The 26,563-nt window shown below is 37.5% G+C and overlaps 1 protein-coding gene across 1 annotated transcript in view; it reads left to right on the plus strand.

The window, feature by feature from the left end:
- ERC2 (ELKS/RAB6-interacting/CAST family member 2) overlaps positions 1–26,563 on the plus strand; it is a 937,761-nt gene that overhangs the window by 287,308 nt on the left and 623,890 nt on the right. The window contains exon 7 of the mRNA XM_047691669.1: positions 20,665–20,820. Within this exon, the coding sequence (XP_047547625.1) occupies positions 20,665–20,820 (156 nt within the window). The remainder of the gene's footprint in view (positions 1–20,664; positions 20,821–26,563) is intronic.

The raw sequence follows: 26,563 nt of genomic DNA on the forward strand, positions 1-26,563 counted from the left end.
TTCTGGAGTACGAGTAGTATTCTGTTTTATGATCTGGTTTGCTTGTGCCAGGTGTGTTTACTTTGTCATAATTCATCATGCTGAGAACCTAAGATTTGGCTAATATCTTTGTATAATATACTTTAAGTAAAAAGTTCATTTAAATGTAAAGGAAGAAAAACTCACCAGTAGAAAAACCCAAATAATCTTATTAAAAATTGAGCAAAGGATTTGAATAGGTATTTTCCCAATGAAAACGTACAAATGGCCAATAAGGATATGAAAATATATTCTAAGAGGAAACACAAATTGAACCCTCAATTTGATATGACTTATCCTCCTCTAGGATGGCTTAAAAAAAAAAAAAAAAGACAGTAACTAACAAGTGTTGGGGAAGATGTGGAAAACCGTACTCTCATATTGATGGTGGGAATGTAAAATGGTTCAGTCCACTTTGGAAGACCATTTGGAAGTTCTTCAAAATGTTAAATGTAGGATTACTGTATGACTCAGCTGTTCTCCTCCTAGGTATACACCCAACCATACTGAAAACATGTAAAAACCTGTACACAAATGCTCATACACCGTTATTAATAATAGCCAAAAAACTAAAAAGAAATCCAAATGTCCATTATCTTATATGAATAAACAAAATATGGTATACGCACACAGTGGAGCATTATTTAGCCATGAAAAGAAGTGAAGTACTGATACATGCTATAACCTGGGTGAACCTTGAAAACATTTTGCTAAATGATTCCATTTATATGAAATGTCCAATATAGGTATGTCTGTAGAAATAGCAAGTAGATTAGTGGTTGTTAGGAGATGGGGGAGAGGAGAAAAAGGAGTGACTGCTAATGGGTGCAGGGCTTTTGGGTGGTGAAAATACTGTGGAATTAGATACTGGTGTTGGTTGCACAAACCACCCAATAGCACACTGTCAAAGGATAAATTTTGTGGCACATGTAATGTATATAAGTAAAGCTGTTATTCAGAAATAAAGATATTCCAAAGGAAAGGATCAATGACTTTGATTACTTAAAAACTAAAAATATAAACAGAACTATAATCAGGAGATGTATTTCTAAGGTTAATAGTAGTTAGAGACTTAATATTCTTAATATGAAAGAAGATATATTTATCAACGTGGAATAAAAGCTTGGGGAAAAAAATGTACCAAGATATTGACACTAATTCTGAATGAGTTGATTATAAAGAAATTTTTCCTCTTTTTTTTCTTTCTAAATTTTTATATTTTCAATAATGTGCATTCATTACACAGGAATGATCAGGAATTATTGGGAAAAACAGCAGTGTGTTCATTGAAAAAAGCTTAAAGCTGTATAGTTTCTTCTTTCTGATTTTCTTTTGCTGAACAGAGAAGGCTCCAAAGAGGAGAAGGCTAGATTATTTATTTTTGGTTAGAAGAGAAGGTTAGGTTATTTACGAAATTGATAATTTGGCTCTGCTGCTCCGAGTTTCCCATCTGTGAAATGGGACCATGATACCAGCCTGCATAGGGTTGTGGAGAATATTAAAATGAACTAAGGCATTGGAAAATCCTGGTACATAATAAATGCTCACAGAATTCTTTGCTTCTCTATCCATTCCCTTTCAGTCTGGAAATTGAGTTTTACCTATAAAAAAGAGGTGGTACCTTTGAGCAAGGACAGAGAAGGAATGTAAGAAGTTTACTTCAGGCAGCCTTAGCTCAGAATACATACATAGGTGGCATGTGGAAAGACTTTAAAAGCATCTTTGCAAGGAGAAACCAGTAGAGAAAAAAATAGCGACTCCCAGTAGGCCTGTGGCATAATAAATGATCTAGGGACCTGGCTTTCTGGTTGTTGGGCCTTTGGCAAGTCACTTGGCTCTCACTGTTCTCATTTGGCAAATGAAGAGATTGGACCAAGAGTCCTGCTTTAAAAGTTCTACCAAGTTTTGAGGGTTGGTGACTGGCAATTTGGAGTCTCAAAGGGCCTGCCTGCGGAGTCTGAATTGACATGACATTCTTGCAAAGTTTAAATCTTTGCTTTGTTTGCTCCATTTTGGCCAGCCCTGTCCAGGCCAGCAGCCCCTGCATTCTCCCTTGTTGGTGCTCAGGTTCCCAGTCTATTGTTTATTTAGGGATCGCAATTTCCTTACTGGCGTGCGCCTCCGCCAGCAGTGTTGAGAAGTCAACCACAGGCCTCATGTGAACTTCCCCTTTCATGTTTCAGTAATGACAGTGTACTGGCTGTCACATGCCTCATCCCTAAGGCATGGTCCAGTTTCCACATCCATCAGGCTGTGCTGGTGACTTGGGGTGGCCTGAATTCCTCTGCCGCCTGTTGCTTTTTCCATGAGACAAACTGGTTGCACATAGAAGGATTTGTGGTTTGTTTTGGAGATCTTAAGAATGAGGCTCCAAACCAGGGTTGTTGAAGGCATTGTGGGGATGGTTTAAAAGGAATGGGAAGAGCAAGTTCAGGTTGCTAGAGTCCAGTGAAAAGAGCTTCCTCACCTGATCTTTTCCTAAAGAGCACTGGAAGAGAATAGAGGGGTCAGATGTCCACCTTTTCATTACTTTTTGAAATGCAGTCACTGTTTTGCAAAGTAGTATTTCTCTGAATCTCTGGGAATTCAAACTCTCTTTGTATTTATATGTATATGTGAAAGATGACTTTGACCAAGTCTTAGGGAGGGTGGGGCTGCACACAGTACACACTGAGGGGCTACCCTTTCATTCGGAAGCACTTTCTGAAATTTCTTCCTCCCTGTCCTCTCTTCCCAACCTCTTCACTATTTTCTTTTGACCTTGCTCTGTGATCTTTAAAGGCTAATCATACTGTGTGGAAGAAAGGATCAAAATAATCTAGCTGCTAGGTGGCACACCTTCTCTGAAGCCAGTTCTCCTGAGGTTTTCCTGGAGACAGCAAGGTCCCACTGTGTGTCTTCCTCTCTTCTACATGTGGAGGCAACCATTCCAGTGTATTAAAGGTGTTAAAAAGTGACTGAAGAAGACAATGTAGGAGATACAAACAAGCTTTAGCACTTCATGGAACAGTCTCCATTTGGAGAACTGGAAAATGGGGTGGAAGGAAGGAAGCTTTTAGGGGATAAAGAGTAAAGAACAGTGAAGAAAAAAACAGAAAATATCAGATTGGCTGGGACCATGTAGTCAAACTTGTTTAAGGTGAGAAGAAACAAGGAAATTAGAACTCAGAGTTGGCTTGGCATATGGGGATTGACTGACCTGATACACTGCATTTCTTGTCAAGTGGAACGTTTACAGGGCCATGAAAGTTAACTAAGTATTGGTTTGCTGACAAGGAACCCCAAGCAGAAGTTGAGCCATCTTGGGCCTAGAAAGTTATTGCAAAAAAGGGAAAATCTTTGGCAAGTTATTTGCCTTCTAAAAATCTCCTGACCTATAAAATGAGTAAAATAAGTACTTAATTCATAGGGTTATAGGGAAGATTAAATGATATTTTCTAGCACAGTGTTTGCATTGGTGATCAATACACATTAGCTGTTGTTGTTATTAACTGCATTTTTAATGCTGGAATGGGGAAGCATTGCTTCTGTCCTATACTATTCTTTTCTATATTTTCAGATAATGCAAATATGTTTGTATCTTCAACATAAACAAGGGAGAAAACATAGGTCTAAAAAAGAAATCTTTTGATGAGGCTTTGTTCCCCCTGAGAAGTTTACAAATAAATAGAGAGTTTTTTGCTCACCTGTATTCTGAAAGAAAATGTCCTTGGGTGACACCAAGTCATGTACTTTTTATTCATTCCCTAGATGAATCTGATGCACCTAGTCCACAGACTGGCACTGGGGAGCTTCTGCTTTAGTGTGTTTCACAGGCAAATGGAATTGATTTTGGATTAGCCAGTGCTCCCTTCTGTGCATTGGAAATGTAGAATACTATCTGAATAGTGAAGCAACTTTCTACGAAGGGCCAATAGTTAGCTGAGAGGCACAGGTGCAACTACACTGGTTGTTAAAATATTGAAATACTTCTGTGGTTATCTCAAATCCCCAGACTATCCTCCCCTACTCTAGCAACTAAGGAGTTAACCCCTGGCCTCTCAGAGACTCCCCAGACCTGGTTCCATTGCTCTGGTATCTGTTCTGGTTGGTTCTTGTCCAGTGCTGTACTGGTTGTTGAGTGACTCAGCAATCACCCTGATTCTATGGGATTTAAGTATGCTCAAATATTTTCTGACTCTCTTCCTTTCTTGAAACATTACTCTTTTATTTTTGTGACCTTTTCATGATCTCCATCAATTTTACACCTCTTCGTTTTGGTGATTCCTGTGCTGTTTTCTCTATACTCCTTTCCTAACTGTGTCTGAGAATTCCTTCACCACTAGGCTGATGATCTATCATCTCTCCTGTCTCAACTCCCATTTTGGCTTCTGTTTTTATTATTAACTTTTCAAAGGCCATCTTGTTGCCTTCTTTTGACCAGCTTATAAGCAACTCCTAGCTTGATTCTGAAGAGTGTTTATCATTCAGCCCCTTCTTTTTTTCCCACTCCTCTGCAACAAAAAGTGATCTACACTTTTCAATTAGTCCTGTCTCCTTACTCCTCTTCATACATAATTCATACTTATTATCTTATTCTTTCAACTTATATTAATTAAAGATTATGTACTGGACACTATGCTGAGTAAGTACTCTTGACTTTGTATGTGTTATTATTTCTGGCTGGAAAGAATTTCATCTTCCCTATGATAATCTTATTTTTATTCATCTTGAGACCCTGTATTAGGCCTCTGTGCTTTTTGGAGATTGTTGACTACTCTATGGTCGTCTTACCCATTGCTGACCTCTCTTTGTAGATTTGTAAACTATTGTATCTAACTGTATTTTGGTGTTACCTTTCATGCTATTACTTTTGTGGCTTACTCTTCTGATTGCCATTGTATTTTGGTATTCTGGGGGAGTGGATGGTTCAGATATAGCTATACCTAGCTGGTCAAATGATGTTAAAAGGGCCCAGTCATTCAGGCAGATTCTTTCTTTCTTTTTTTAAGATCTTATTTATTTATTTGACAGAGAGACACAGTGAGAGAGGGAACACAAGCAGGAGGAGTAGGAGAGGGAGAAACAGGCTTCCCGCTAAGCAGGGAGCCTGATGTGGGGCTCAATCCCAGGACTCTGGGATCATGACCTGAGCTGAAGACAGACGCTCAATGACTGGGACACTCAGGTGCCCCATCATTCAGGCACATTCTTTTTTTTTTTTTTTTTTTTTTAAAGATTTTATTTATTTGGCAGAGAGAGAGAGAGATCACAAGTAGACAGAGAGGCAGGCAGAGAGAGAGGGGGAAGCAGGCTCCCCACTGAGCAGAGAGCCTGATGCGGGGCTTGATCCCAGGACCCTGAGACCATGACCTGAGCCGAAGGCAGAGGCTTAACCCATTGAGCCACCCAGGTGCCCCACATTCTTAATCATGGTATCAAAAAAGGCCATAACCAGCCACAGGCCCATCTTTTCCTTATCATTCATAATATCAAAAGGAGAAACATAGGGTCAGAAAAGGAGAGGCCTCTGAATTTATGTTAGTCCCCTAAAAGAACTCTTGATTGGCCTTGATGGCATAAGGAATTCACTGCAGATCAATCTGCATCCAGAGAATCCATGGTACTTGTCACTGAGCAGGGGCACACATGAAAACCCCACTAAAACTATAGGCAACTGGAGAGATGTAGTTCCCCAAAAGAAAAGAAGCTGAGCAGACAAATAAAAAAGCAATTGATAAATTCCCAGCTAGAAATGGGAAGAAGGTAATATTTGTAGAGCATCTGCTGTGTGTTGACTATTATTCTGGAGGCATACATGTTCTCATTCATGTAATTCTTATAACAACCTGAGGTGATAGGGTTAGCGACCTAAGGAACACGTTCACATAGTTAGATGGGGTAGACTAAAAGTGGAAGCTACTGTCTTCTACATGGTCACCTCACAGAACTGGGGAATGGGTGGGAACGTACTAAACTGTTCTTGGCTAATAATAATAATGATAGCACTCTTTTACTCTTGTGGGGGAGGTTCCATGACAGGTACTTTGTATGCAATATATGCATGCATATATTGTGGTTTTCATGACATGCTCTTGAGCATGGTCTTATTTCATAGAGCCTCAGCATTTTGCCCAAAGACGTAAATGCCCGAACCAGGTTTTACATCCAGGTTTGTGACTCTCGAAGGGTCAGGAATATTCCTTTATCCTCAGCTGTTTTTTCTTTTCTTTCTTTCTTTTTTTTCCTGACTTGAATCTATTAACAACAACAACAAATTCATATATGGAGACCAGAACCTCAATAGTTGTGTAGTGTTCTGAAAGAAACATATCTTCTGCCCATGGGTCATTAGCAATGTGCACAGAGACAGGATGACTGGAAGGATGCATTCCTGAGGCATGGGCTTCATGAAAAACGAGTCAGAAGTAGGCAAATGAAGCCATGGAAAGAAACACTGAAGCACCCTAATTGCTTTGAATTTGACCTGATTCTGTGCTTGTACATTTTGCCATAAAGAATTAGGTACCATATGAACAAAAATCAATACTTTCACCAAAAAGCAGCATGCCCTCTGTCATCTTCTCATCTAGGTCACCATCTTTTTACAGTTTGATAAGGCCCAAGAAGTGAGTCACTAATTTTTTTTTGTTTTTAGTTTTTCCTTCTAACATGCTTTAGGCCCATGTTGACTTCTTTCTGGAGTGCTTGGCTTGGACTTACAAAATCGCGGTTAATCCCACACAGTAAACCCTTCCAAAGTCAGGGCGTTCCTCAGATAGCCTAAGACCAAGAGAAGCTCAGTTATGTTTGCAGCTACAATTAGATGAGTTTTAAAAGTTAAGCCTTTAGGAGCCTCTATGGCATCCAGTAATAATAGTCTACAATTTTATTTTAAATAAAGTGTAATATAATTAGGTTGGGATGTTTCCTGAACATTAGATCACGGCTTCTTCCTTAAACCAAATTTGCCCTAAGTGTGTTGATCAATGTCCGTAGACCAATACATGATCACGGTGAGTTCCAAACTCTGTAAAAACTGCTTGTATTTTCTTCTTGGCCTGATATTAATGAAACCAGTAATTCCTAACGTATTTGGAAAAAAAATCACATTATGACACTTAGTAATAAGATAGTTTTCCTTTTTGTGACTAAATGATATTGCTTTTTTGATGGTCCACCTACTCATCATTTCAGTGTTCACAGTTCCTAGAGAGGAATAGAAATCTTTTTCTTGCTATTTAAGGGGAACATAATGTTCAGTAAATACAAAAAGGGTAATAAAGGCATCTGGACTGGAAAAGATGCTCCAGAAAATTTACTCCTAGAGTGGGTATACACTTAGGCCAAGATGGTTAGCTCTTGAGAGTAGGTTAATGTTTTTCTAAATGTACTTGGCTTGCAAAGTTGTCTTGGTCTCTTCTGCACTGGTCAGTCTTCTCCCTCGTGTATGCTGTACACCTGTAGTCATTTAAAACACCCACATCACCTGAGAACCTTGTGAAAATGCAGATTCAGATTCAGTAGGACTGGGTTGGGGCTTGAGATTCTGCATTTCTAAAACTCTCTCCGGTGATATCTGTGCCGCTGGTCTGTGGACCACACTTGGAGTAACAGTGATCTAGATTGTACTCCATGTTAGAGAAAGAAGGGTACCCATGAATCTTGTTGAGATATATCTACTATCTCACATACCTGGCTAGGTGACTGATAACCTAGAGATGCTCAGTACGTATTTGTTGAATGAATGAGAAAACTCCCTGTGCCTAAGTTTACTATCAACTGTAGCAGACATGTCTTAGAAAAACTCAGAAATTAGTAAAGAAAAGGAAAAAAAAAGGATAAAGCAGAGATATACTTATTTCAGTCCTCCCTCTGACTTTTATTTTCATTGCTGTAGTCCAGCACCTGTACTAATACTTATGGCTGGTTTAAGAATCAGCAGGTGGACCTGTAGGCTGGATGGCTGCTAGGGATTCAATTCCAGTAGTTTATTTATTAATTGCCCATCAAATAACTATTTTATGTCTTTTGAATGATAAATTTAAAATAGTCTTGAATATGAATCTTTAAGTAGGAGTGATCTGTAATTGATATATAAAATTTTTACAAGTATTATTTTATGAATGTGTGGAAAGAAATGATTTGAAGAGATTTTTTTTTCTTAAAGATTTTATTTATTTATTTGATAGAGAGAGACACAGTGAGAGAGGGAACACAAGCAGAGGGAGTGGGAGAGGGAGAAGCAAGCTTCCCACTGAGCAGGGAGCCCCAGCAGGGCTCCATCCCAGGACCCTGAGATCATGACCTGAGCTGAAGGCAGAAGCTTAATGACTGAGCCACCCAGGTGACCCTGAAGAGACTCTTAATCTCACAAAACAAACTGAGGGTTGCTGGAGGGAGGGAGAGTAGGGAGAGGATGGTTGGGTTATGGACTTTGGGGAGGGTATGTGATATGGTGAGTGCTGTGAAATGTGTAAGCCTGACGATTCACAGACCTGTACCCCTGGGGAAAATAATACATTATATGTTAATAAAATAATTAATGAAGTATAAAAAAAGAAATGATTATTTAATTACTATTATTTTAAAAGATTTTATTTATGTATTTGACAGAGAGAGACCACAAGTAGGCAGAGAGGCAGGCACAGAGAGGGGGGGAAGCAGGCTCCCCGCTGAGCAGAGAGCCCTGATGTGGGGCTCAATCCCAGGACCCCAAGACCATGACCTGAGCAGAAGGCAGAGGCTTAAGCCACTGAGCCACCCAGGCACCCCCCAAAAAGAAATTATTTAAAAGATATTTGATTTAGGTATTTTTTTCTAACTAATGAGGAATGTGCAAACACATTTCAGCTGTTTTTTTCCTTCCTGAAACTTCATGTTCCACATTCTTACAGTCCTTAATGAAAATATAGTATAAAACAAAACAATTTAATGGTTGACCTATCTCAAGACAATTTGAAAAATGTTACCTGAGACATGGAGTGGTAGGTTCTGAGAGCATGGGAGTGTATGTTATTTCACTGCTCTGAGCTCAGAGAAGGCTCTCAGTAAAGCACTTTGAGTTACAGAAGCCAACAAGGTGATCTAGATATTTAAGCACCTAATTATTTTAAATGGAGGGTAATAATGCTAAGTTTCCCCTTGAAAAATCCAAATCATTGTTTGGGGTCTTCACTTTAGTATATAACCCTGAGCTTAATGTGGTCATTAAAGTCTTTTTTTTTTTTTTTAAGACTTGACTTCTAGAGGAATAATACTGGGAAAAATGAAATTAAATAGAATACTTTGCTGTAGGACTTCCCCAGAGTCATTAATGCTAAAGTGCATAGGGAATCCCCAGTAAACATTTCTCAGATTTATTTGACCTTGAAATGCCCTTTTCACAGAGCTTTTGTGTTCTGTGGATTTTGGGAAAAGCTATTGTATGTTGAATTTCACTTTCTCCATCTCCAAGGAAGGCCCATAATGATCTGCTTTGAGAGTTTATTTCTGAAACATAATCAAAATGAATACTTGAAAGTCACAACATACATTATTTTGAAGTATCATTGGTAAGTAACATGTGAAGATGTTTAGATGAAGAAAATTCTGGTGATTGGAGGTAAATATTGCTCTGCCTTTTGGAACTTCGCTTTTCAGGATGTTACAGCATTATGTCTTCACTTCAGATCAGTGCTTAGAGTTCTTGAGATCTGCAGTGAGCCTCGGTTTTGAAGGGCAACATCCATATACCACATTGAACCACATTAGGAACTGTGAGGCGGTTTCCTTCCATAGTTCTTAAATATAGAAGTTTAGAGTAATTAATCTTAGTTTTCGAGATTTGACAAAAAAGGAAAAATGAAATTTCTTCTCCCTGAATTCCTCAGACTGAGGCAGTAGAGCATCTGTGACCAGGGCAGTCATTTTATTTACCTTTATATTTCATACCAAACTTCCTAATGTCTTTCTCTGCCTTAGCATTTTGAGTATCTTCTTGGGCACAGTCAATACACCATCTGATATATCTATGTATTTTGTATCTGTTCTCGTCTCTAGAACTTCATGATATTCTCCTATTTCCTTTTCTCTATGCTTAAAGCTTCAGGTATGAGTTCTGTTGTCCTTAAAGTTTACTTCTTAAAGAACAGAAACAAATCAGGATAGGAAAAAAATAGGTAATTTTTAAAGTGACTTCACAACAACCCCCCTTTCTCTCTCTCTCTCTCTCTCTCTCTTTCTTTCTTTCTTTCATTCATTTCTTTCTTTTTAGTATTTTGGGATACTTGTGGCTCAAGGGAAAACAAAGCTTATGAGGAAAAAGAGAAGTTGATTAAGGAAATTAGTTAAAGTTAAAAATTTTATTTTTAAAATGTGTTTCACTATTTGGTGAAATTTTAACTCAGATGCATATAGGTTAATTTTTTTATGTTATGAAATTTCTATCTTGACCCTGTTCTGATCTTTCTTTAGCAGTATGTAATTTTTTAAAGTGCAGTAAAAAGCTCCTTCTAACCCAGTTAGAAGCTGGTGATTGTGGTTATTGCTAACTAAAGCCTCAGGATTTGACTGAGGGGAAAGCTGAAGATACACCCCTACCCACCCACGCCCACCTCTGCCTATGTGATTGAGACCTGAAGTTCTAAGTGTATCAAAAATTAAGGTGTAAGACACGAGGACCACAAAAGTGTATTGTACACACAAACGTCTTTATAGGTATATATGTTTGTATACTTTAGACTTGGGTCTAAAATCCCAGAAGATTTTGTATTAGAATAGCACAGATATAGACCCTGCCTTTTACACTTAACTTACAGTTAAACTCTTGTAAGATTGTACTTAGATCTTTGTAAATGCTGAAAGATTGTATCTCAAAAAGAGGAAATCTATGTCATATTAATTAGAGTTTTAATTGATAACTATCTTTTTATATGTTTTAAAGTAGTAATACAATCTTAAGGCTTTCATGGGGATAGATAAAAGTGTTAATAGTGGGTATATCTGAGTGATGGGATTGTCATAATTATCTGCATAGCTTTTTTTATTATTAACATATAATATATTATTTGTTTCAGGGATACAAGTCTGTGATTCATCAGTCTTATACAATTCACAGCACTCACCATAGCACATACCCTCCCCAATGTCCATAATCCAGCCGCCCCATCCCTCCCACCCATCTCCCTTCCAGCAACCCTCAGTTTGTTTACTGAGATGAACAGTCTCTTATGGTTTATCTCCCTCTCTTCTTGGTTTCTTCTTGTTTCATTTTTTCCCTTCCTGCCTCTCAAATTGCTCATATCAGAGAGATTACATGATAATTGTCTTTTTCTGATTGACTCATTTTGCTTAGCATAATACCCTCTAGTTCCATCCATGTTGTTGTAAATGGCAAAATTTCATTTTTTGATGACTGCATAGTATTTCTTTGTATAAATATATATACCATGTCTTCTTTATCCATTCATCTGTTGATGGACATCTAGGCTCTTTCCACAGTTTGGCCATTGTGGACATTGCTGCTATAAACATTGGAGTGCACATGCTCCTTCAGATCACTACATTTGTATCTTTAAGATAAATACCTAGTAGTGCAACTGCTGTGTCATAGGGTAGCTGTATTTTCGGCTTTTTGAGGAAGCTCCATACTGTTTTCTAGAGTGGCTGCTCTAGCTTGCATTCTCACTAACAGTGTAGGAGAGGTCCCCTTTCTCCGCATCCTTGCCAACACTTGTCGTTTCCTGACTGGTTAATTTTAACCATTCTGACTGGTGTGAGGTGGTACCTCACTGTGGTTTTGATTTGTGTTTCCCTGATGCTGAGTGCTGTTGAGCACTTTTTCATGTGTCTGTTGGCCATTTGGATGTCTTCGTTGCAGAAACGTCTGTTCATGTCTTCTGCCCATTTCTTGATTGTATTGTTTGTTCTTTGGGTGTTGAGTTTGATAAGTTCTTTCTAGATTTTGGATACTAGCCCTTTATCTGATATGTCATTTGCAAATATCTTCTCTCATTCTGTTGGTTGTCTTTTGGTTTTGTTCACTGTTTCCTTTGCTGTACAAAAGCTTTTGATCTTGATGAGGTTCCAATAGTTCATTTTTACCTTTGTTTCCCTTGACTTTGGCGATGTTTCTAGGAAAAAGTTGTTGCAACTGAGGTCGAAGAGGTTGCTGCCTGTGTTCTCCTCAAGGATTTTGATGGATTCCTGTCTCACATTGAGGTCTTTCATCCATTTTGAGTCTGTTTTTGTGTGTGGTGTAAGGATATGGTCCAGTTTCATTCTTCTGCGTGTGGCTGTCCAATTCTCTCAGCACCATTTTTAAGAGATTTTTTTCCACTGGACATTCTTTCCTGCTTTGTTGAAGATTAGCTACTATAGAGTTGTGGGTTGATTTCTGGGCTCTCTATTCTGTTCCATTGATCTATGTGTCTGTTTTTGTGCCAGTACCATTCTATCTTGATGATTACAGCTTTGGATTAGAGTTTAAAGTGTGGAATTGTGATGCTGCCAGCTTTGGTTTTCTTTTACAATGTTCCTCTAGCTATTCGGGGTCTTTTCTGCTTCCATATAAATTTTAGGATTATTTGTTCCATTTCTTTGAAAAAAATTGATGGTATTTTGATAGGGATTGCATTAAATGTGTAGATATCTCTAGGTAGCATAGACATTTTCACAATATTTGTTCTTCTAATCCATGAACATAGAACATTTTTCCATTTCTTTGTGTCTTCCTCAATTTCTTTCATGAGTACTTTATAGTTCTCTGAGTACAGATTCTTTTCCTCTTTGGTTAGGTTTATTCCTAGGTATCTTATGGTTTTTGGGTGCAATTGTAAATGGGATGGACTCCTTAATTTCTCTTTCTTCTGTGTTGTTGTTGGTGTATAGAAATACAACTGGTTTCTGTGCACTGATTTTTATATCTGGTCACTTTACTAAATTCCTGTATAAGTTCTAGCAGTTTTGGGGTTGGGTCTTTTGGGTTTTCCACATAAAGTATCAGATCATCTGCAAAGAATGAGAGTTTGACTTCTTTGCCAATTCGGATGCCTTTTATTTCTTTTTGTTGTGTGATTGCTGAGGCTAGGACTTCTTGTACTATGTTGTATAGCAGTGGTGATAGTGGACAGTCCTGCTGTGCTCCTGACCTTAGTGGAAAAGCTGTCAGTTTTTTTGCATTGAGAATGATATTTGCTGTGGGTTTTTCATAGATGGCTTTTATGATATTGAGGTATGTACCCTCTCTCTACACTGTGAAGAGTTTTGATCAAGAATGTATGCTGTACTTTGTCAAATGCCTTTTCAGCATCTATTGAGAGTATCACATGATTCTTGTTCTTTATTTTATTAATATATTGTATCACATTGATTGGTTTGTGGATGTTGAACCAAACTTGCAGCCCAGGAATAAATCCCACACGGTCGTGGTGAATAATCCTTGTAATTACTGTTGGATCCTATTGGCTATTATTTTGGTGAGAATTTTTACATCCATGTTCATGAAGGATATTCGTCTGTAATTCCCCTTTTTGATGGGGTCTTTGTCTGGTTTTGGGAGCAAGGTAATGCTGGCCTCATAAAATGAGTCTGGAAGTTTTCCTTACATTCTATTTTTTGGAACAGTTTCAGGAGAATAGGTATTAATTCTTCTTTAAATGTTTGGTAGAATTCCCCTGGGAATCCATCTGGCTCTGGGCTCTTTTTTTAGGGAGGGGCAGGGGGAGATTTTTGATTACTGCTTCAATCTCCTTACTGGTTATGGGTCTGTTCAGGTTTTCTATTTCTTCCTGGTGCAGTTTTGTAGTTCATATGTCTCTAGGAATGCCTGCATTTCTTCCAGATTATCAAATTTGCTGGTGTATAGTTGCTCATAATATGTTCTTATACTTGTTTGTATTTCTTAGGTGTTTGTTGTGATTTCTCCTCTTTCATTTATGATTTTATTAATTTGGGTCTTTTTTCTTTTTAATAAGTCTGGCCAGGGGTTTACCAGTCTTTTTAATTCTTTCAAAGAACCAGCTACTAGTTTTGTTGATATGTTCTATTGTTCTTTTGGTTTCTATTTCATTGATTTCTGCTCTGATCTTTGTTATTTCTCTTCTTCTGCTGGGTTTAGGCTTTCTTTGCTGTTCTTTCTCCAGCTCCTTTAGGTGTAGGGTCAGGTCGTGTATTTGATTCCTTTCTTATTTCTTGAGAAGGGTTTGTATTGCTATATATATTCCTCTCAGGAACATCTTGTTTCAAAGAGTTTGAACTGTTGTGTTTTCATTTTCATTTGTTTCCATGAATTTTTTCAATTCTTTAATTTCCTGGTTGACCTGTTCATTCTTTAGTAGGATGCTCTTTAGCCTCCATGTATTTGAGTTCTTTCCAACTTTTCTTTTGTGATTGAGTTCTAGTTTCAGAGCATTTTAGTCTGAACATATGCAGGGAATGACCCCAATCTTTTGGTTCTGGTTGAGACCTGCTTTGTGGCCCAGGATGTGATCTATTCTGGAGAATGTTCCATGTGCACTAGAGAAGAATGTGTATTCTGTTTCTCTGGGAGGGAATGTTCTGAATATATCTGACGTCCATCTGGTCCATTGTGTCATTTAAGGCCCTTATTTCCTTGTTGATCTTTTGCTTAGATGATCTGTCCATTTCAGTGGGAGGTTGTTAAAGTCCCCTACTATTATTGTATTATTATTGATGTGTTTCTTTGATTTTGTTATTAATTGGTTTATATAATTGGTTGCTCCCATGTTAGGGATATAGATATTTAAAATAGTTAGATCTTATTGTTGGACAGACCCTTTAACTGGGATTGCCACCCCAGTTTTCTTTTGATGCCCATTAGCATGGTAAATTGTTTACTACCCCTCATTTTAAATCTGGAGGTGTCTTTGGGTCTAAAATGAGTTTCTTGCAGACAGCATATCAATGGGTCTTGTTTTTTTTTTATCCATTCTGATACCCTGTGTCTTTTAAATGGGCATTTATAGCCCATGTACATTCAGGGTAACTATTGAAAGATTTGAATTTAGTGCTATTGTATTGCCTGTAAGGTGACTGTTACTGAATATTGCCTTGGTTCCTTTCTAGTCTGTTACTTTTAGGCTCTCTCTTTGCTTAGAGGAACACTTTCAAGATTTTCTGTAGGGCTCTTTTGGTGTTTGCAAATTCTTTTAGTTTTTTTTTTTTTTTTCCTGGAAGCTTTTTAATTTCTCCTATTTTCAGTGACAGCCTAGCTGAATATAGTATTCTTGGCTGTTTTTCTCATTTAGTCCTCTGAATATAGCATGCCAGTCCTTTCTCATGCCGGGTCGCTGTGGATAGGTCTGCTGCCAATCTAATACTTCTACCATTATATGTTATAGACCTCTTGTCCCAAGCTGCTTTCAGGATTTTCTGTTTGTCACTGAGACTTAGAAGTTTTACTATTAGATGATGGGGTGTTGACCTATTTTTATTGACTTTGAGGTGGATTCTCTGTGCCTCCTGGATTTTCATGCTTGTTCCCTTCACTTGATTATGGCAATTCTCTGCTATAATTTGCTCCAATATACCTTCTGCCCTGCTCTCTTTTTCTTCTTCTTCTGGGATCCCAACTATTCTAATATTGTTTTGTCTTATGGTATCACTTATTTCTCAAATTCTCCCCTCCTGGTCCAGTAGTTGTTTATCTCTCTTTTTCTCAGCTTCTTTATTCTCCATCTTTGGTCTTCTATATCCCTAATTCTCTCTTCTGCCTCATTTATCCTCGCAATAAGAGCCTCCATTTTTTATTGCATCTCATTAATAGCTTTTTTGATTTCAACTTGGCTAGATTTTAGTTCTTTTATTTCTGCAGAAAGGGATTTTATTTCTCCAGAAAGGGATTCTCTGGTATCTTCCATGCTTTTTTTTGGGTCCAGCTAGCACCTTGATAATTGTCATTCTGATCTGTAGTTCTGACATCTTACTAATGTCTGTATTGATTAGGTCCCTAGCCATCGGTACTGCTTCTTGTTCTTTTTTCTGAAGTGAGTTTTTCCACCTTGTTATTTTATCCAGATAAGAATAGGTGAATGAGAGAACAAAATACTATAAGGGTAACAATGATCCTAGAAAAAGATAGAGTAGTCAGTTCGGAAGAGACCAGAAACTAGGGAGAGAAGAAAGGAGGATTAAAAAAAGGCTGGTGAATAGAACAGAGCCACACACCTGATACTGGGTGGATTTTGGTCTGTTAGAAGAAATTGTCTCCCATAATCTTACAGAAAGAAAATCTCATATATATGTGTGTGTGTGTGTGTGTGTGTGTGTGTATACACATACAAAAATAATGGTAAACATGATGAAGGGATGGAATATGATGGTGGAGATGAAATTTAAAAGGAGTTTAAAAAATATTTTATTTATTTATTTGACAGACAGAGATCACAAGTAAGCAGAGAGGCAGGCAGAGAGAGAGAGGGTGAAGCAGGCTCCCTGCTGAGTAGAGAGCCCGATGCGGGGCTTGATCCCTGGACCCTGAGATCTTGACCTGAGCTGAAGGTAGATGCTCAACCCATTGAGCCACCCAGGCACCCCTAAAAGGAGTTTAAGAAAGGAAATGATAAGTTAAAAAGTTGGTTGAAAAAAGAAAAAAAAAGAGAAAAGAATGTGGTCAAGCTGGAGACTATAACAAAACCATGTACTAGATTTAGGTATATTTTGGTCTGTTAGAAGAAACTGTATCCCAAAATTTTAAAGGAAGAAAAACCAGTATGTACGTAGAAAATAAAATTAAGTACAATGAAGGGATAGAATATGACTATAACAATTAAAATTTAAAAAATTTTTAAAATGGTTTTGATAAAGTAAAATAGGTAAAAAAGATTAAAATAGAAAAGAGGAAAAATTAAAAAAATAGAATTAGAAAAAATAAAATTAAAAAAATATAACTTTGAAAGACTAAATAATCATGGGGGAAAAAGCCATGAGTTCTATGTATTCCATTCTCCTAGCTCTGGAGTTCCACAGTTCTCACTGATCAGAAACTTGGTCTTGGCTGGGTGTTCTTGCTAATCTTCTGGAGGCGAGGCCCATTGCCGTGATTCCAAATGTCTTTGCCCGGATCAGACTTGCACTGCCCTTGCTGGGGACTGGGCTAAGTAATATGCTCCGGTTTGCTCTCATAGCTTTTGTTCCCTGAACGTTTTCCATAGAGCTTTGGAGGATGGAAATGAAAATGGCAGCCTCCCAATCTCTGACCTGGAATAGCTGAGAGCTTGTGGCCCCACTCCTTAGTGCATCCTCAGAGAAAAGCTATCAGTCCCTCCCGTCTTCCTGTCTCCAGCCATGCTCCAAGCTCACCCAGCCTGTGACCAAGCATTTCTCTCTCTAGCGCATGGCTCCGTTCGGAGTCTCCAAACCCAGCAGATTCCTGCAATGTGCTCCCCCTGCCACTCTTTCCAGGGGAGGAAGGAGAGGGTCTCCCTGGATATGCTACTTATGGGGTCCCTGCTCGAAAATCAGTGGTCCGACTGTGCCTTGGATCATGGTTTAAGGTATCCCTGAGCTGAGAGCCCACTCCTCAGCTCTCTCTTTGCCTTGATCTTCCCTGCTCTGATACCTGGAATATCTGCTGCACTCAGACGCCCCTGGTCTTTCTGTGACCCTGCAGGTCCTGAGACCACACTGTCCCTGCAAGGGGTCCACACCTCACTTAGCCTCTGGAGTGACATCCCTTAGTGGAGCAGACTTCTAAAAGTTCCAATTTTGTGCTCCATTGCTCTCCCACTTGCCAGGAGCTGGCCCCTCCCCCTGCAGACTCTCTTCCCCTGAATCACTTTGGATTCACTTCTCTGCATGTCCTGCCTTCCAGAATGTGGTCTGTTTTCTGTTTCTAGAATTGCTGCTCTTCTTCTCTTTGATCTCCTGTTGAGTTTGTAGGTATTCAGAATGGTTTAATAATATCTAGCTTAACTCCTGGGACCATATGAAATTTAGGTCTCCTACTCCTGTGCTGTCTTGCTCCCCCGTCCACATAGCTTTTTAAGTTTCCTATAGTGAGTGTGTCTTTTGTTGTTGTTATTGTTAGATTTTATTTATTTGATAGAGAGTGTGCACAAGGAGGGGGACCAGCAGACAGTGGGAGAGGGAGAAGCCTCTGCAGGGAGCCCAGTGTGGGGCTTGATCCCAGGATCCTGGATCATGACCTGAAATGAAGGCAGATGATTGACTGATTGAGCCACCCAGGCATCCTATAGTGTGCATGTCTTAATTTGATAGTAAAAAAAAAAAAAAATAAAATGACTGCCATTTATTTAAGAGGCTTTTATGAACGTTTAGAAGTTCTTTTTCTGCATACTTTTTATTATGGCTGCTCTTTTTATCTACAGAGTTCTCATAGCTCAGAGCTCAAAAGAGTAACTAAAGATACCTCCATACATTTCTCCTTTTTTGGCTGCTATAACCAATACCACTTCTGGGTGGCTTAAAAAACAGAAATGCATTTTCTCACAGTTCTGGAGGTTGGAAGTCCCAGATCAGGGTGAGAGCGAGTTTGGGTTCTGGTGACAGCTCTTTTCCTAGCTTGCAGATTGCCACCTCCTTGCTGTGACATCACGTGGTCAAGAGCAAGAGAGAATAGTCTAGTGTCTCTTCTTATGAGGGCTTCATCCTCATGACCCCATGTAACCCTGATCACTCCTAAAAGCCTCATCTCCAAATACCATCTCATCTCCATCACATTAGGGGTTAGAGCTAAAACATAGGAATTTTAGAGGCATATAGACATTTAGTCTGGATACTCTTTTCACTCAAACTGACAGTATACAGGATTTCTAGAAATTGCTCCTAGAATAGAAAAAGACTGGCAGGCTGTACATAAAACATGAGTGATGTTAATATCTTGTTGGTAAAATTAGAGGGGATTTTCTCCATTTTTTAGGAATTTAAGATGCATTCCTTTTTTACCTGGAAAAAATAACAATAAATATTATTTTTAAAGGAAAATGAAGTACTAGAGACTATAACCTTCAATAGTAATCTTGCAGATTTCAGAATCTTTTATTTCATCTTTTTGGGGTTTCCTTAGAATTAATGAAAACGTCTTCAATACTTGGAGCATTTGAATGTTCACATGTAATGACACTCAATAAGAAATTGTTTCTCCTCATTTTCCTCCATTTAATGATGATGACAATGTTAAATTGTAATATTAATGATGATTATATTGCCCTGTGAACCATGCCATCAAATAGAGTAGAATATAGGAAAGATATGCCATAGAATATAGGAAATTAAAATGGAACATATCCACAAAATTAGGACAGATGTATTTGTTAGAAAGTTTTTCCTATGAGTTAGTTATAAATGGAATAGGCCATTCAATTTCTTTAGTTTTCTAACTCTTTATTTAGTCTTGTAGATTTTTTAAAAAAAAAGATTTTATTTATTTATTTGACAGAGAGAGAATAGTCTTTTAGATTCTTGATAATGAATTGGTTTAAAAAAATTAGTTAGTAGTTTGTTTTTAGTTAACATTCAATTACAAATGTAGTATCAGCTCTTTGGATTTTTATAATAAAAGGGCAGGTATATGGTGTCAGGGAGCAAACTTGCATTCAAACTTTCATTGTTTTAGTTCAAAGACTGGTTGGAGTTTAACATCTCAGGTTAGGGATAGGTTTTCTCTATAAGAGCTCTCTCTTCTCTTCTTTTCAATGCATCATTTCTCTCTGTGCTCTATCTTGTGTGTGACGTCTGTCATTTCCTTAAAAAAATTCTCTATGATTGTTTTTTTTTCCCCTCTCAATCCCACATTTGAGTGTAATATTTCTAGTTTTTTCAACTCTGTAAGTCATGTGGATTAGAAATGCCCTGCAAAGTAGAAATGTTTTTTGTCACAAAGGGAGCTGCTTGCAAAATAAATCATGACATTGTGATAGATTATTTTCAGTTGCTATAAGTTTTCAATATTTAGCGTATCAGTCATACTAAATCAGGATTCAGTTATTTAATTTCATTGATGTCTGTATTCTAGATGAGACTCCTTTTCCTCAGTAGATTTTAATTTCCTTGTCTCTTAGAGTCCAATTCCAAGTGTGCCTTATAAAACCAGGCACAGAGTATACATATGAACAAAGTTTTTTTGTTTACAAGTAGACTAGAAATTGTATGCTGGCAAACTATATCTGAAATTACAAATTTGTCCACTTAAGTGGTGTTTTTTAACACTTTCAATCACTTTTGTCACTGTTCCTTTAGTAATTTGATTTCCAGATATTAGATAAAAATATCTAAGCAACTCTCCATGTTGTATTGTCACTTGATCTTTATTGGGAGCTTAAAAAAATAATCTCACAGGGGCGCCTGGGTGGGTCAGTGGGTTAAGCCGCTGCCTTCGGCTCAGGTCATGATCCCAGGTCCTGGGTTCGAGCCCCACATCAGGCTTTCTGCTCAGCAGGGAGCCTGCTTCCTCCTCTCTCTCTGCCTGCCTCTCTGCTTACTTGTGATTTCTCTCTGTCAAGTAAATAAATAAAATCTTTAATAAAAAATAATCTCACAAATGATCCTCAGAAGTTAAAAATATAAATTGTTCTGAATTTAGGGTTATGCCTATACCATAATTAATGTATTACTACCCAAAAAAACTTTCTGGAATTCTGTTTTGATGATACTGAAAAAACAATTTTCTTTCTTTCTTTCTTTCTTTTTTTTTTTTTTGAACAACAGGACACAAAAATCGCTTCATTGGAGCGAAACATAAGGGATCTGGAGGATGAGATCCAGATGTTAAAAGCCAACGGTGTGCTGAACACTGAGGACCGTGAAGAAGAGATCAAACAAATAGAGGTTTACAAAAGTCACTCCAAGTTCATGAAAACCAAGGTATGGTCCAAAGTTATAAACTTTTATACTCTTAATGTGACTGAAAATCTATGATTTACATACATACTTTCCCCAAATACCCACATAACCTGTTTTATATGATATTATCTAATTTATGGACAGTAAAGAAGAACACAGAAGATTTTTCGTTCAGAAGCATAGATTCCAATATGAGATCAGGGAACATCTTTGTCAAATTTCTACTTACTAAGGTGTTCAAGATTTTCTAATGAGTAAGTTTGGTGTCTTGGGAGTTAACATTTATTTTTAATAGTCTCCTCTCTTCCAAATTTCCTAAGTTTTCATAAGTTTGCTATTTTGCGAAGTTTGTATCATTGCCAAATTTTGGCCCATCCCTAATAAGATAACTGTCTCCAAAGGTATTGATCTTGGAAGTCAATGTAACTGATTTCAATGGTATGAAGACAGTTTGGTTTTAGTATAGTGCTTAAGGTAGAACTGACTTTGCATTCTAATACTACTGTTTGCTTAAATTATTCAACTTCTTTAAACCTTAGTTTTATCATCCATGAAATAGGCATAGGATATAGGAAAGTACATTTATCATTGGGTTGGTTTGACAATTCCAAGAGATGATGCATTTAAAGCACTTAGCCCCTGACTAATCCCTAAAAAGCATTCAATAAATGTCGGCATTGTTATTGATAATGTTATTATTATTTTTATATTATTATTATTTTTAAAGATTTTATTTATTCATTTGAAAGTAGATGGAGAGAAAGGAGAGGGAAAAACAGAGTGAGAGGGAGAAGCAGACACCCTGCCGAACAGGCAGCCTGATGAAGGGCTCGATCCTAGAACCTGAGATCACGACCTGAGCCAAAGGCAGATTCTTAACCAACTGAACCATCCAGGCGCCCTCATAGTGTTATTATTATTGGTATCTGTTGCTGTGGAATATTTATACAACATAATTATTGTGACCTATTCCTTTAATTTATATTGGTATTGCCAGTTTTAAAGAATTTAGTTTGTTACTTTCAAAATTAAACAAACTTTGGGCTACAAATGAACTGAACACCTAAATATCTATTATTTTGATACATGCATAGTTACTAAATTTTTTAATAGCCCCAAGTAGTTCTTTTGAGACTTTGAAAAGCTTTTATTTATCCCTGGATTGAAATTATTTTGCTTTTGAAATAATAATCGCACGAATTAAAATTCTTTTTTCTTTTTTCTACCATGTACTCTTAAATACCCTGTTCTTGTTCCAAGTTTTACTTTTGTTTATTGCCTTATAAAATGCAGAAGAGGTGAGAGTTCTATGAGGAACCAGTAGAAGTAGAGAGAGGAAATATTGAAATGATGGTATGATTTTTATCATTGTGAAATACATGCATACTCATTGCAGAGAATTTACAAATTACAGAGAAGAAGTAATACGTAACATCTACTTCACCATGTCTGTGTGTGCGTGTATGTGCATTTCTCTAGAGGAAAAACAAAAATTTTGCTTACTTTTGCCAACTTTACATTTGTAAATTGATGTTGAGATTATGACAAAAAGTTTAGATGAAGGAGTAGAGTGAGATCTCAGTAGAACGTCCAGTGGATTTGAATGTAACCTTTTCCTTTCAAGGAGTTCCACAAAAGGCAAAGTGGGTTTCCCTGTTCAGCCTCTCTTCCAATTTCTTTCTTGCAGTCCTTCCCTCTCAGAAAGTTGACCTGAGGTGTAGCAAGCCCAGTGGTAGGGTGGCCTGTTGACCAAACAATGACCATTCATTCTGGGATTAGGCTATGAAGATAAGTGTGAACTCATAACGTTTGGGCAGAATTATTGTTTTGGCTTAAACTTTTCCTCTCTGTCCTGTCATTCAACAGTGGGAGATAGCTCTTTTACAGCTAAAAATACCATGAAATTTATTTAGGTAAATAAAGCATTCAGCAAGTAGGCCTTTATTAGCTGACAGGTGTCTGAGAGACCATTGGTCTTTGAGTTTGTTTTAATTTTTAATGTTTGGTTACTTTTTAGAGTTCCAAAAGTTGTCAGGTCAGAAGGATGTTTGAGGAGAGAAATGGAGTAAGATGGAAAGAGTATAGGCTAACACATAAAGAGGACTCTGGCCAATCTCTAGCCTGTCATTGCTAGTTGCATGGTTTTGAGGAGTAACTTATATCACTCAGCCACTTTGTTCTTCTATAAAATGGGGCAGCATGACAAACCTTAGCGGGAGACTCACAGGCTTAAATGAAATAATGTAATTAAAATGCTTGGTTCAAAAAAGTAGCTAATAATTATCCCCATTATTATTAAAGAAGTATAACCAAACAATAATAATAATATCAATAATAATAATAATAAATGTCATATTTGACTTGACTAATGGGGAAAATTGATTTCTAAGAATACAAATAAAAATAAGATTTTATAAAGTCAGACTGATAAAAGATAGCAAAAAGTATTAGAATTATTTTTTTATATCTTCTCCATTGAAAGAATGTTCTTATTGGATTAACTCTTAAAATTCATTGTTTATACTTTCTATCATTACTTCAATTGCTTATTTTTCTTATTTCTGCTTTGAGAGGGGAGCATGGATATGGTTGAGCCAGTCTATGAAGACATAGCTACTTAAAAAAAATAAAAACAAAACAAAAAACATAGCTACTGCTAAACATTTAGTCCTGAGTGCTTGTGTTTTGTGATTTGTGGGATCCTGGAGGCTGTGTGAACTGATTCCAGTCAGGTGAATCACTTGTCATGGAATTTATTAAATTTTAGAGGCATGGATTGATGTCCTCTAAAATTAGATTATTAACATAGTTTATGGTCTGTTGTGGCCTATCTGGATAACTTAAAAAAAAAAAAAAGATTTTATTTATTTGACACAGAGAGAGAGAGAACAAGAAGGGGGAGCAGCAGGCAGAGGGAGAAGCAGGCTCCCTGGTGAGCAGGGACCCTGGTGCATGGCTCAATCCCAGGACCCTGGATCATGACCTGAGCCAAAAGCAGACACATAACCAACTGAGCCACCCAGGCACACCTGGATAACTTTTCTACAAGATTTATATGAATTTGTTGCTTGTCAACATCATCACAGATAACTGAAGCGTTAATTTTTGCAATAGTTGGTTGTACACACTGACAAAATAATTGTTTAGTGTCATCATTACAGTCTTGAACTCTTTCATTTGCACAGAATTGTATGGATAAAGATTTTTTTTTTTTAAAGATTTTATTCATTTATTTGACAGAGAGAGAGAGAGATCACAAGTAGGCAGAGAGGCAGGCTGAGAGAGGGAGAAGCAGGCTCACCGCTGAGCAGAGAGCCCGATGCGGGGCTCGATCCCAGGACCCTGAGATCATGACCTGAGCCGAAGGCAGCGGCTCAACCCGCTGAGCCACCCAGGTGCCCCATGGATAAAGGTTTTAATGGTGGATTTTTGAACTCTGTGGTTCCCAAAGACTTACTAAATCTTGTTTTTAGCACATGACATTGAGCTAGCTACTGAAGGGCTCTAAAAGTAGTGCATATTCAAAATGTTTCTCACTTCAAAGCCAATACTGACCACTTAATTGGGAAAGTAAGAAATGTCCTGGACAAACTACCCTGAAGATTTGATGAGAGGAGAGTTTACTTCTGGTTGGAATAATAATACAAGTAGTTTAAGTTTGCTTAGTGTTTTTTTATTTTGTTCTTTTTTTTTTTTTTTTGTTTATTTGTTTGTTGTTGTTGTTGTTGTGGTTTTTTGGCCTAAATAACCAGATTGGCAAAATAGCAATGACAGGTCTGGTGAGGAATGCAAACTCAAATCAGTGACTGAGCAAACCAAGAAGGGTAAGTAAAAATTCTGTCCCACCCCAACCCCACACAGAAAAGGAAGTGGTAAGAACTCCATTCAATTGAAATGGCAGGTTGTCCAAAAAAGGAAGGAAATGTTAGATTTCAGCTGCAAACACCTAGAGGCTCTGAAGCTTACCTGGGGGAAATAGAAATGTAATTGTGAAACTCAAGGGTTTAGTGAGGCAGTGATAGAAATGGAAATCAGAAAGCAACTTTGGATCTGGACTAGCAAAAAAAAATGCAGGCATAGTTGACTTTAAAAATTGTTACAGTTTATACAGACTCAGAGTCCTGGTAGAACATTTCAGAAATTCTTTTGAGATGCTGCCTACAGAGGGGAGTGGAACTCTAGGAACCAAATCTAAAATTACAGGGAAATATTGTTACTTCTTGCTGTTTGCAATGAATATGTAGAAAGCTTTTAAAAGAGCCTGGAAACTTCTTTTTTACTTGGTGTTTTGGAGAGGTGCCTTCAGAGTGATAACTGTTTGCAAAGGCAGCAGCCTTTGAGATCTAAAATGAATTCTATCATGGTTCTAAATAAAAATAAAAACAAGGTAAAAAAAATTCAACCTGATCATGAAAAAAGCTCCTAAAATTGGATAAACACATATTTACATTCTCATTTGACTTTTTTTTAAAATTTTAGTAAAAAATTGTTTTTATAACCCATTGACTGATAAAATTGACTCAAAATTTGATTGCTCTTCATTGACAGGGCATGACCTCAAATCAATCTCAATATATAATTGTTCCAAGTAGGTAATAAAGGTAGCTAATAATAATTCTTATATGTGAACTCATTTCTAGATATAAAAGTATGTTGAAATAGATAATTTTAAATGTCTCAATGAAAATTTAAAATAGAAACAGTGTTGTGAAATGTGAAGGGAGTGCTGCTTGCATTAGTTATTAAAATGAGTAAAGCATGTAGGTTTGGAGGGAAAGGAAGTGTTTTAAATGGCCCTGTGAACACATAGACTAGTGGAACAGAGTAGAGAGCCCAGATATGGACCCTCAACATTATGGTCAAATAATCTTCGACAAAACAGGAAAAAACATATGGTGGAAAAAAGACAGTCTCTTCAATAAATGGCGCTGGGAAAACTGGACAGCTATATGTAGAAGAATGAAACTCGACCATTCTCTTACACCGTACACAAAGATAAACTCAAAATGGATAAAAGACCTCAATGTGAGACAGGAATCCATCAGAATCCTATAGGAGAATATAGGCAGTAACCTCTTCGATATCAGCCACAGCAACTTCTTTCAAGATATGTCTCCAAAGGCAAAGGAAACAAAAGCGAAAATGAACTTTTGGGACTTTATCAAAATCCAAAGCTTCTGAACAGCAAAGGAAACAGTCAACAAAACAAAGAGGCAACCCACGGAATGGGAGAAGATATTTGCAAATGACAGTACAGACAAAAGGTTGATATCCAGGATCTATAAAGAACTCCTGAAACTCAACACACACAAAACAGACAATCATATAAAAAAATGGGCAGAAGATATGAACAGACACTTCTCCAATGAAGACATACAAATGGCTATCAGACACATGAAAAAATGTTCATCATCACTAGCCATCAGGGAGATTCAAATTAAAACCACCTTGAGATACCACCTTACACCACTTAGAATGGCCAAAATTAGCAAGACAGGAAACAACATGTGTTGGAGGGGATGTGGAGAAAGGGGAACCCTCTTCCACTGTTGGTGGGAATGCAAGTTGGTGCAGCCACTTTGGAGAACAGTGTGGCGATTCCTCAAGAAATTAAAAATAGAGCTTCCCTATGACCCTGCAATTGCACTACTAGGTATTTATCCCAAAGATACAGATGTAGTGAAAAGAAAGGCCATCTGTACCCCAATGTTTATAGCAGCAATGGCCACAGTCGCCAAACTGTGGAAAGAACCAAGATGCCCTT

Source organism: Lutra lutra, chromosome 1, assembly GCF_902655055.1.
Source record: "Lutra lutra chromosome 1, mLutLut1.2, whole genome shotgun sequence".
NCBI lineage: Eukaryota > Metazoa > Chordata > Mammalia > Carnivora > Mustelidae > Lutra > Lutra lutra.